This window comes from Balaenoptera ricei, chromosome 4, assembly GCF_028023285.1.
Source record: "Balaenoptera ricei isolate mBalRic1 chromosome 4, mBalRic1.hap2, whole genome shotgun sequence".
NCBI lineage: Eukaryota > Metazoa > Chordata > Mammalia > Artiodactyla > Balaenopteridae > Balaenoptera > Balaenoptera ricei.
The window spans coordinates 20,384,479-20,397,159 of record NC_082642.1 but is presented as its reverse complement, the minus strand read 5'-3'; the positions used below and the strand labels follow the sequence as shown (position 1 = coordinate 20,397,159).

At 47.5% G+C, this 12,681-nt stretch overlaps 1 protein-coding gene across 1 annotated transcript in view; it reads left to right on the top strand.

Annotated features, from left to right (window-relative positions):
• The window catches only part of IL20RB (interleukin 20 receptor subunit beta), a 29,973-nt gene extending 17,611 nt beyond the window's left edge, over positions 1-12,362 (top strand). The window contains exons 4-7 of the mRNA XM_059921915.1: positions 223-347; positions 2,453-2,603; positions 5,786-5,928; positions 11,491-12,362. Of these exons, the coding sequence (XP_059777898.1) occupies positions 223-347; positions 2,453-2,603; positions 5,786-5,928; positions 11,491-11,598 (527 nt within the window). The 3' untranslated portion in view covers positions 11,599-12,362. The remainder of the gene's footprint in view (positions 1-222; positions 348-2,452; positions 2,604-5,785; positions 5,929-11,490) is intronic.
• Positions 12,363-12,681: the final 319 nt, after the last annotated feature.

The window sequence follows — 12,681 nt, the reverse complement described above, 5'->3', positions numbered from 1 at the left end:
TGTGTTTTTCATTTGCTCATCATTCAAAAAGTGTCTATTGAGCACCTGCTGAGTACAGGAGAGGATCAGTGTACACGCCTCTGCACACTGCGAAGCCATATCCAAACCCCTCCCATCCCATGAGCCTGACATGTTTCTACTGATGGCTTGGTTATGGTCTCCCTGGACAAAACTCAGTCCTGTCTGGGGCTGGCTTTGATTCTCTCCTTGTCTTGCCAACAGCCATCCTCACCCCACCTGGGATGGAGATCACCAAGGATGGTTTCCACCTGGTTATTAAGCTGGAAGACCTGGGGCCACAGTTTGAGTTCTTCGTGGCCTACTGGAAGAGAGAGCCTGGTGCCAAGGTGAGACTTTCACCCTTGGCCTTTGAGTTAGACTTTGGAGAAGCAGTCACAGACCTCCAAGAACTGGATGAGGAAAGCCAGCCCCTGCAGTGCTTGCTGTCTGGGGTGGCCTGAGGATGAGCGGGCCTGGGTGAAGTGTGGGAAAGGAGAGATGGGTGTAGGTTGACAATCCCGGCAGCCTCTTCCTCAAAGGACTGCCTTGGTCCAACCCAGACCGTGGCTGGGAGCTGTCTCAGGCCACATTTGCTAAAGTATGAGGGCTGCCCCCTTGCACTAAACTCTGCCATAGTTGGATCCATGATACCTTTACAATGCATTTCTTCTCCCTCATCAGCATGCCTTCTCAGCCATTCTCCCTGCTGTTTACAGGCGGCAGACCAGGGTGTTCCAGATCAGCTGGATGATTTCAAAAGCATATGAGGCTGGCACAAGGCTCTCGAGGGTGTGTATCTGGGCAGGGTGCAGAAGTCGGGGCAGAGAGTCAGGAGCTGGCTGATAAACAACCCTGATTCTGAGCCAATGGGCCACCCGGAATGCCTGGATGGGGCGCTGCCCTACCCTGTGGGATGGGTGCTGTGGGCTGGGCTGGGTGAGAGGTCAACTCTCCCAGAGGGAGTGGCCAAGCATCCTGTAGCCACAGCAGCAGAAAGGATGGAGCTTGGGCAGACCTGTGGAGGCCTGTCCAAGCTGAAATGGTGACAAGGCCCACTCGAGTCAGCACAAGGAAAAATAGGCTCTGCCGCAGGGATAATATGGTGCTCTAAGGGGCTCTCACAGACTCCATGATCAGAGCAGGCCCAGAGTCAGGCTGCAGCACAGACTCACTTGCCCAGGGGCCCCCATCTGTGGAGTCCCTGGTTCCCTCCAGTGGGTCCTCTCTATTGCACTCTTTCCGTGGCCCTCTCCCCAGCTTGCTTGCAGGCCCTGATCCCTCACCACTCCTTCCTGCACATGCCTATGGCTGTGCCTTACCAGGCCTGACTCCTCCTCACCATGTCCTCTCCCCTTGGTCCCTGCTTCTAGCTGCAGGTATCAGTTCCCCAAGATCAGTTCCTAGCAGAGGAAATCTGACTGGTCCTACTTGTCTTATCAGGCCAAGCTTAGGGGTCGCCGGTTGCTGGCTGGCCTCTGATAGACCCTTTTCAGGCCAAGGGTACCCCTGAACTAATAATGCCAGTGTCTGAGGGACAGGTCATGTGCCCGACCAGCCACTCAACGGGGACTGTGGGCTGGGTAGCTTCCCCTGGAAGGTGGTATGTGTAGGTGGAACAGGCAACAGCCATGGTTTCCAGCATTTATTCCTGCTGGGTCAGGGCCCAGTGGTAGGAGGTGGCCTTGCCAGGCGGAGGGAGTCGTGTGGGGGACTGATCAGGGCCTGGGCTGGCCGGGAGCACGCAGGTCCCTAGGATTCTTCGGGAGGTGCAGAGCCGGTGCTGGGAGAGGAGCACGTGCCCTGAGCCACCTGGGCCTGGCCCAGACACGTCCCCGCAGGTTCAGACGCGGAGCACAGCCCTCAGGGGGTGAGTGGGGGTGGAGGGCCGTGCAGATGGATGGACAGACAGTGGATGGATGGAAGTGTGAGGAGGCACTGCCCGCAGGCTCCAGTGTTCCTGTGCACTGATCCCCCTGGCAGCAGTGGCCAGGCCAAGCCCCCAGTCAGATTTCTGACCTTCAGGTCTCTGTCCAAATATTACCCTATCAGAGAGGTCTTCCCTAATCACTGTTCTGGTGCCTCCTCATCACTCTCTACTTCTTTGCCCTGCTTCATTTTTCTTCATAACCCTCATCACCACCTGATGTGTGTTATATATGTTCTATCTTACCCCCCATAAGCTCCACGAGAGCAGGAACTTTGTTTTGTTCAATGCTGTGTCCCTGTTTTGTTCAGTGCTTACACCAGTGCCTGGCACACAGTAGGTGCTAAATAAATAAATAAATAAATAAATAAATAAATAAATATTTAAGAATGAATGAATAAATGAATGAATGAGAGGAACATTCTGTATGCAACGTGGAAAGGAAATATTTACAGCTTCCCTTCCCTCCTTCTCCCTCTTTTGTGTCCTGCTCCCCCCAGAGTGTAACTGTTTTCTGTTTTCCTAAAGGAACACGTCAAGATGGTGAGGCACGGGGGCATTCCGGTGCACCTGGAAACCATGGAGCCAGGGGCCTCACACTGCGTGAAGGTCCGGACGTTCGTGAAGGCCATCGGGAGGCACAGTGCCTTCAGCCAGACAGAATGTGTCAAGGTGCAAGGTAAGGCCGCCTGTCTGCCCCTCCTGGGGGATGCTCGTTGCTTGCTGCTTCCTCTGGTTCTGAGTATCCCCTCGGTTTCCCTGACCTGCTCCCCCAGGCTGGGTGGATCCTGTGGTGAAATTGTTCTGCGTTCTAATCCCCCCCGAAGAGAGTCCACCCTGGGGCTGGGCAGGGGTCACTTGGCAGCTGTCTAGAACACTTTTCCCTGAAAGCTCCCGAGGCCTGAGGCCAGACGTTGCAAGGCTGGTTGACCCGGTGGCAGCTGCCTGTGTATCGGAGGGGGGTGCAGGTGAGGCAGCCGGGGCCTGAGCGTCGGACCTCGTGTGGACGTAGCCCACCGTGTAGCACGGCCGCGCTCAGCTGGGCGGGGCCTTATGGAAAGTCTGTAGAATCCTCTTGTTTGACTTAATTTTTTCCCTTGAATTTTTTATGGTTTAAAAGTCTGCAGTGAAAAGAAATAAAACAAAACCCCACATGCCATGATTCTGCCCCACAAACACCACAAGTGACATTTGTGTATAACTTTTTAGTTTTTAAAAAATTATCATTTTGAATATTTGGTACATTTATATAGTTCAAAAAATATGATAAGGTACCTGTGAAACCGCCTTCCTCCTCCTCTTCCTCATCCATGTAATTCCCACCCCTCCCCCGGAGGTATTAGCTTTTTGTATATCCTTCTAAAGACTTCTCACTACATTTACAAGTAAATGGGAATATACTTTTATATATTTCCCTTCCTTTTAGCACAAATGTTAGTGCACTCCATGCACGGTTCTGGATCTTGTCTTTTTCACTTTACATATCTTGTAGATTTTTCCATATCTAAAAAGAACTTTTTCATCCTTCTTTGTAGCTATATACTATTCCACTGTATGTATATATAACTAATTCAACTAGCTCCCTATTGATGGGTATTTAGTTTTTTCTCCCAATATTTTGCTATTGCAGCCAATGCTTTCATTAATTACCTTGGGCATAGATCATTTGCTGGTATATTTGAAGGATAAATTCCTGGAAGTAGAGTTGCTGGGTCAAAGGCATACACATTTGAATTTTGACTGCTGTTTCCAAATCGCCCTCTAAAGGGCTGTTAGCCTTTGTGTAGACACATGTTGTTGTTGAATTATATATACACTTTGAGTCTGCTTTTTCACAAATATCACGTCCACAACATTTTCCATGTAGATTTTCTGATTACCATTTTATACTACTTTTTTTGGGTCTTTATTTATTTTTTAATTGAAGTATAGTTGCTTTACAAGGTTGTGTTAGTTTCAGGTGTTCAGCAAAGCGATTCAGTTATACATATATATATGTATATAAATCTATTCTTTTTCAGATTCTTTTCCACTATAGGTTATTACAAGATACTGAATATAGTTCCTTGTGCTATACAGTAGGTCCTTGTTGGTTATCTGTTTTATATATAGTAGTGTGTATATGTTAATCCCAAACTCCTAATTTATCCCTCCCCCAGACCCTCATTTTATACTACGTTTTAAAACCATGTAAGTCAAGCTTGTTAAAAAATTCGAACAACACAGAAGTATATAAAGTAAGAAGTACACATTCTCCATTCTCCCCACACCACTCAGGAGGTTTCCTTTGGCAAGTCTGGCATTTAATCTTCCAGTCATCGTGTGATGCCAGTACTCAGAGTCCCAGCTGGGACTGTACTGTGCTTACTGCTTTGTACCTCGCTCACCTTTGCTGGGTATTGCTATTGTGAACACCTGTTCATGTCAGTACGCATGGATCTACCTCGTTGTTAAAGAACATGCGTAACAAGCCAATATATGGGTGTGCCAAAGTATATGTAACCATCCCCCATAAATAGGTATATTCTGTGCTTTCCAGTCTTTTGCCACTACAACCTGTGATGCAGCGAACAAGTTTGTATATATCCTAATTCTCATTTTAATAACTGAACTCCTGACCTGCCATGATGATATCCCATGATGTATTAAATCATCCTCCATTTGGGGTATTTAGATCATTGCCATCTGCTTTTGAAGATGATGTTCATTCACTGATTCATTCATTCATTCAGTGAATAATTATTGAGCACTATGTGCCACCTGCTGGCCCCATCACTGGGATACAGCAGGGAAGTCCCTGCCCTCACCGAGCTTACCTTCTAGTTGGGGAGACAGGCTACAAGGCAGTAAACAAATGAGATGGTTTCGCTTGGTTGTACGTGCTATGAGAAGGCACACCAGAGCGTGCTGGGGTGGCAGAAGGTGCAGGGGTGCTGCTTTGGGCAGAGAGGGGGGCTGGTTATGCGAGGCTGTTGCTCTAATAAAGATATTGCTGTGAACTGCTTTCTGCATATGTTTCCTTCCTTGGAATTATTCTTTGGAATCCACTCACAGGAGTGGATGAAAGAGTATGAACATTTGTGTATCTCTTGATGTGTACTGCCAACACATTTTCCAAAATCATTGATACAAACTGTGGGGGCCCCAGCCATCTGGAAGAGCCCACCAGCTTCTCTGCAGCTGTGTCGGCTGTGGCACCCTTCACATCCTGGGTGAGCAGTCCAGCCCAGAGGGGCTAAACGAATAGCACAGAGAGATGAGAAAGTAACCCGTCCCCCGCTTCCGCATCTCCAGACGTTCAGACTTGGCACTTTCTGATACATCACTTAGTAGAATTTGGAGCCAGCCCTACCTGTGTGACCTGGGGTAAGTCACTTAACCCTTGCAGGGGCTTGATATATGAGTTATTATGTGACTGTGTTCTGAATTCAGCATTTTCCTCCATCATACGAATCAATGCCAAGAGTAAATTGTGAAATACACTTTTTTTTCAGTTACTGCCCAGCTCCCTTCTGGGCTGTTCTCTTTTGGTGCTTCCCCCTCATCCTGCCCGGGGCCTGGCCCTCTGCCTTCTTCCTGGCAGTGGCTCAGAGGTACGTGCAAACACAGCTAGTGGCTTAACAGATGATGCGCCTCCCTTTCCCTTCCCAAGAACAAGATCGTAATCTTCCTTGGCTTTCTGGAAACCAATCTGGATTCTAGAAAAATGGTTTTAATGGTGGTCATTTTGGTCACTAGGGCACACGTCAGATGTCAGGGTGTGGGCATCTGCTCTCTTGGCCAGCGTGCAGAGCCAGATCCAGGAAAGTGAGGGAGGCCCGGGATTGTCTCCTAAGCCGGTTCCTGTCTTTCCGTTTCCAGGAGAGACCCTGCCGCTGACACTGGCTCTGTTCTCATTTGTGGGCTTCATGCTGATCCTCGTGGCTGTGCCGCTCTCCGTCTGGAAAATGGGCCGGCTGCTCCGGCACTCCTGTTGCCCCGTGGTGATGCTCCCCGACACCTTGGTAACTGCTCTTTTTCCTTTCAGCATGACGCTGGCCCGATGTAGTCTGGGCCTTAGCGGGTCAGGGACACACGTTTCGTGAGTTTACAAGCATTTGCACAAAGAGGGGAGAAGAGTACTTATAGGACTTCCCTCCTAGTCAGAGGGGCTGGGAGACCTCCCTTCACCAGGGGGTGGTGGCCTTCCTCAGGCTCCCATCAGGCCTCTGCTCCTTGCCCCCAGGTCCTGGCACGGCCAAGGCAGCAGATGTGTAGCCCAGCCCAGGAGGCTCTGCATTCCAGGCGTCGTGCATAGTCTTACCCTGAGGACCGGCCTGCCAAGCCTTCTTACCTCCCTCCCATCATTGTAACAGCAGCTGCATCCAGAAATATGTTCCAACACAGCATAGTCAGTTCATACGCCAAGAGCCTCGTGGGTCCTCAGGGTGAAGCGCACGTGTGAAAGTAGGGCGCGTGGCGTCTGCTTTGCCTTTGGCTGGGGGCAGGGGGACCACCTGGACCTGTGACTACCCAAGGTGAGGGATCCCAGCTCCTCACGAGCCAGGGTTCTGATCTTACTCCTGAGGTCCCTGGGCCATAGATCTGAGTGTCCCCAGTGGGGACAGGCCCTGTGTGCTGTGCCAGGGTTGGGGAAAAGCGAAAGCAGGCCTCCAGAGCTCCCCCCACGTTGCACCTGTCTGCTTGCTGTGCACCCTAGCCCCCCACCTCCGCCCCAGACCTCAACCCACCGAGCAGTGCAGCAGAACACAACAAAATAATAACAAACAAAAGCAAACCCCTCCCTGTCCCCTCAGGGATTTCTCGCCCTTCTGTCCTGGGAGGACGGGGTTAGCGGTCAGCTTCTCAGAAGCAACTAGAGCCAGAACTGCCTGCAAGCTATACATTCCTGTAGTTCCTTAGCAGCCAGGAGTCACCCTGGAAGGAGTCCCTCTTGTGACATCACAGGGCCTTGAGAGCACAGGCCATGCTCCCGCTTCACAGGAGGACTATCCCTCCCTGCAGTCCAGTCCTCAGGACACCCCGCACGCCCCACCATATGATCCTAGTGTCAGCTCTCTTTCTTTCCAGGAGTTTAGGGAGTCATGACTCCAGGGGACACTGGTCCGGAATTAAGCACCAGGCACCCTTCTAAGGCTTTACGGATATTTGCTCATTTCATTTGCCCCTTTTCATAATGCTTACCAACCAGTGTTCTTTACATTGGTTCCCCCTCCAGCCCCTCTGGATGACTAAAGGGTTTACTGCTAAACATAAAGGCAGTGGGGTGTATCAAACACAGGGGGCAGGGCTGGCCTGCATCCCCTTCAGCAAGAACTTGAGGGGCTCAGAGTTCCCTGAAGCACAAAACGATGTGTATTCTGCTGTTGTTGGGTGGTGTTTTATAAATATCAATTGGACCAAAATGTTTAATACTGTTCAGATCATCTTTGTCCTCACTAATTTTGTTGGTATAGTTCTATTAGTTATTGAGAGAGAGACAACAAAATCTCTAACTATGAGTGTAGTTGTGTCTGTTTCTCCTTTCATGTCAATTTTTCCTTCATGTGTTTTGAACTTTTAGATGCATACATATTTATGATTGATAGGTCTTCCTGAATAATTGAGTCTTTTATCATCATGAAATGTCCCTCTTTATCTCTGGCAGTATTCTTATCCTGATATCAATATAGCCCTTTTTTATTTACTGTTTGTAGGGTGTATCTTCTTCCATATTTTTATCTTAAACTTATGCGTGTTCTCAAATTTAAATGGTGTCTCTTGAAGCAGCATAGAGGTTTTTTTGTCTTGTTTTGTTTTTTAAGTGAATCTGTTCCAACAATCTCTGCCATTTAACTGGAATGTTTAATCCATTAACACTTAACTCTAGTCCTCTCACTTCCTAACTTTTCTGTTTGCACCCATATCTGTTTTCTGGTTCTTCTGTTCATGGCACCAAGAGAGACCTGCCCTCAGTTCCTCAGGGAACTGTAAAAAATGGGAAACTCACCCAGAGACATTCCCTTCTTCCAAGTGTCAACTTTTGGTTGCTCTCCTGTGACTTAAGGAAGTTGGTTTCATATTTTGATCCGTTTTTGAAGTTGCTATCTGCAGGAGGATTGGTCTGATTGGTGCTCCTCTGCCGTTAGTAGAAGCGGAGCCCTGCAGTAAAGGAAGAACCCCTGAATGAACCCAAAACGATGATGATGGGAGGGGAGCATTCCTGGCTCAGCAGGTCACTAGCTCTTCTTTTCCACACACGTGAAAAGCTCGGCCTCCTCGGCTGAACTCCACCGAGTAGTCACCCTTTACGGCTTTCCTCTCAACTCTGTTCCCATGCTTACCCTCTACTCACGAGCTCTTCCATTCCTAATACCCTCCTTCAGTTTCCCTCTTCTGGTCCTACATTCAATGACCTAGCAGAGTTCCCTCCCAGGACCCAGTGTGTTGTTAGAGAGCCACAGAGTAAAGGGCCTGGGAAAGAACAAGGTAAAGGGTCCGTTCCCTGTAGAATTTCAGGTGCACAAGGAAAGCCCTCCAATGGCAAGAGCGCCTAGAAATCCTAATGCATTATGAGCCATACCCTAAAAATAGCTTTTGGAGAAAACCAAGCAACTGAGATGAGACCAGAGACAAGGAAATTCTTTTTTATTTTTTAAATTTTTTAAAAGTATTATCTGGATTCCCTACTAAAAGTTCTTTTTTTAAAAAAATTATTTATTTGTTTATTTATTTATTTATTTATTCATTTATTTAGGCTGCAGTGGGTCTTAGTTGTGGCATGCAGGATCTTCGTTTCAGCACGTGGGCTTCTTAGTTGCGGCATGGGACTCTTAGCTGCGGCATGCATGCAGGATCTAGTTCCCTGATCAGGGATCGAACCTGGGCCCCCTGAATTGGGAGTACAGAGTCTTACCCACTGGACCACCAGGGAAGTCCCAAGACAAGGAGATTCTATGAGAGAATGACCACTTTTGTCCATGGAAGATAAATGCCACGACCCTTGACGACCTTTTGCTTCTCTGTTCCCCTTACCATCTTTCCTACTTTGTTCTAGTGTCTGTTCCTACATGCATTCTTTTCCATAAGACTTTTAATTTCTATTCTGTTTCTCCCCAGATTTTAACATGGACAGTCTCTCTGAGTGTATGCATTTCCCACAGTGCTGTGTGAGAAGTAGATAGCTAGTGTCCATCAATTCCCGAATAAGTTCTGGAGCTGCACATCACCACCACCATCTCCCCCCTCTCAGCCTTTACTTTAGTACAGCCTAGCTGCACTTCAACATTTGCACTGGTCATAGATAATCCTCCAAACTATTAAAAAGCAACTTCCAGCCAACCTTGCAAAATCCATGCATCTTTCCAATTAAACCATGGAAAATTACCAAGTGGAAATCCTCGACAGGGCTTCAAAAAGTCCTATTGAGTTTGTAAATGTTTAATTTGTCTGTTTGGATTAAACATTTCATGTCTTCATCTATAATTTTACAGTTGCACTCTGAAATATACCATTAGGAATGTCTTTCCATTCAAGTTTTTATCACCAAGTAACAGTCTACGGCAAAAATATATATGCAAGGAAAATTATATTAAGACTGCTCGGTGTGTGTTCCCTATTTTAAAATATAATGTATTTTCCTTGTCTTTTATCCATAATTGCTTCATGGGGATGGAGGCTTTGGTGCTAAAGGTTCTTTGTTTCCTTTCTGTGACTCGCTTTATTCTTTCTCTTCTTGCTGTCACATTCCACTGTAATGTGGGTAGCAAACATCAAGATGGCCTCAAGTTAGTCATCTCCAAATTGAGATGTGCTCCAATGGACCATCCCAAGTCTGACTTTGTGTGCTTCATAGAAAGTGGAGTTTGTGAGCCCAGATGCCTCTGGGGCCCAGACAGATTAAAAAAAAAAAAAAAGAGTGTACAGTGCAATAAATGTGATTTAATAGGGAGAGATAGATATGAGGACCATGGCAAACATGGCCCAGCTAAAGAAAGCAGCTTCTTCTCAGTTCATGCAGGTTGTTGCCAAGAGGGGATGTGAGCCAGTGCTTCCTAAATTTGAAATGAGAATCCAGAAATCCAGACTTTATAATAAATCTCCTGATTTTCAAATGTTAAGAACAAATTCAAATTAAAAAATATATATATCAGCTGAACCTTGCTTGAAAGTTTGTTCTAAACTATGGGACAACCGTTTTGTACCCTCTGAAATTCTGAGATACGCTGTTTCACTTTAATGTTCTAGAACGACACCATCCAGTATGGTAGCCGCTAGCCATATGTGATGATTAAGCACTTGAAATGTGACTAGTCCAAATTGAGATGTGCTGTAACTATGAAATACATGACAGATTTTGAAGACAGTACAAGAAGAGTGTAAAATAGTTTATTAATATTTTTATGTTGATTACATGTTGAAATAATATTTATTTTTAAAATAAAATATATTATTAAAATTAACTTTACCTATTTCTTTTTACTTTATAAAATGTGCTACTGGAGAATTTTTAATGGCATATGTAGCTCACATTACATTTCCATTGCACGGCACTCCTCTAGAGTTTAAAAAGCAATCGGGTATAAGCACTGCAGATGTAGGTAGCCAGCGTCCTGAGAATCTGACCAGACCAGCATCAGCGAATTGGTGGTGGGCTCCACATTGACATCCCATTCAGTGAGCCTTGCTTTCCCATTATTTGCCTGTGGACACCAGGAGTGAGCCCTGTAGCCACCTCTTTACAAACAAGATCAAGGGCAACAGACTGGATGAAGCTAATGTCTCTGGGGATGGGGGTGGAGGAAACCATTGTGCCCACCTGTCAGTGCCCACGTGCCACTCTTTAAAGTGATGACAGGGAGGGACTTCCCTGGCGGTCCAGTGGTTAAGACTCTGTGCTTCCACTGCAGGGAACACGGGTTTGATCCCTGGTCGGGGAACTAAGGTACCACATGCCCTGTGGCGCAGCCAAAAAAAAAAAAAGAAAAAGAAAAAAGAAAAAAGAAAGTGATGATGGGAAGGGCTGTGGGAGAAGCTGTGCAAGACCCAAGTGAGTTTGTTGGAGGCGAGTGGGCTAGCGGCGACACTGGGGAAAGTGGCCCTGAAAGGTTGATACCTGCATTTTTACAACCAGTTACGATGATGTATTGGGGTCGCTGGGAGAAGATAGCAGGAATGTGAGGTATGAGTAGGAAGGGACTCCTGTTTATGGAGCACCATCCCTGGACCGGACACCCTGCTAGTGCTGTACGTGGAGCATCTCAGACCAGGTCACTATTTTCAGAGCTCTCTGGTGGAAGAAGGTTAGATTTTTTGGACCAGAACTACATTCTGGACGTCTGTGGGGCAGGGTCCCTGAGGGAGGAGTGCTGAGGAGGCAGGGCCCCAAGACATCTGCTGGTCGGTGACCTGGGAGACGATCTCAGTGAAGGTGGGAAGCCCTTGCTCTAGGGGTTAGAATTGTCTTTGGGCTTTTCTGCTGCTGGAAAGTTAATGAATCAGATAGCTGGGGGTTTTGGTGATATTCTCCACGATTACTATTACTATGACTATTCACCTAATGAATATGAATGAAAATTGTTTTTCAGAAAATAACCAATTCACCCCAGAAGCTAATCAGCTGCAGAAGGGAAGAGGTAGAAGCCTGTGTGGCAGCCGGGCTGTCTTCTGAGGAGCTCCTCAGGGCCTGGATCTAGCAGATGAAGTCTAGAAACCTGGTCTGCAGTACACAGGAGGGCGAGGGGGAGGGCCGTGCTTCGGCTTTCCTCCAAGGACAAAGGACAAGAGAAGAAGAGTCTGCTGTGTCTGTGTTAGAAGCAACTGTCAGAGGCAGAGTGGTGTGGCCGACGGAGCACTGAGGGGGGTCAGGGGATGCGACCTCCAGCACTGGATCTCTCTGCTGTCGTCTAGGGGGATGACCCTGCGGAAAGTGCTTAGTCTCTCAGTTTTCTCAACTATACAATGAGGGGATTAAGTACCCAACCGTTAAACCATATGTATATATATCCATATCATCTCTCCACCACTTGCAGAGCTGTAGGGAAATTGGCAACACTGTGCATTGGGACTGGTTCCGCTTTTCTGAAGAGCAGTAGATACACGTGTAACAAGAATAATCCCAGGCTCTATACACCTGCTGGCTTGGAGATCCTGCTTTGCTAGAGGAACCTTAAAGAGGAAAGGAAGGATCGGTGCAATGGGGTTGATTTCACTTCAAGCCAAATGCCTGCGCAGAGGTGACTGAATGGCTCAGCCAGCTCTCCAAACCATGACCCGGAGGGAGGCCAAAGCCCCCTGAAAATGGGCCGCGCACAGATGCTGCAGACACGTGAAATGCTGTACAGGGTAAATCGTGTGTTCACACTGAGGACAGCAGCTAAAATGCATGTGCATGATGAGATGAGACCGCAGAAGGATGTCGATCATAAGTGCGATGTTTGCTGTGTTCCTTTTTCCTGTAGAGTTGTTATAGTATTGAATGAAAAATAAAAAGGTGTCACCTTGGGTAATCATTGTTGTTTCTTCCAAAAAAGAAAACTTTAGGGTTCCAGTTATATCATCAGCCTTGAGTGCAGGTCACCTGAAGACCACCTTTGGTCAGGAGATGTGGGAGTAGCCCCAGGTAAGGGCTGGGGCAGGGAACCAGCGAGGGGCAGCGTCTGGCTGAATGGGAAATGTGACTGAAGCAGTTGGCCAAAGCCTCATCTGGCCAGGATGCTCCTGGGTCTTCCTGGAGGCCTCATGATACAGGAACTCCCTTGGGGACCTCTTTTCCTTAA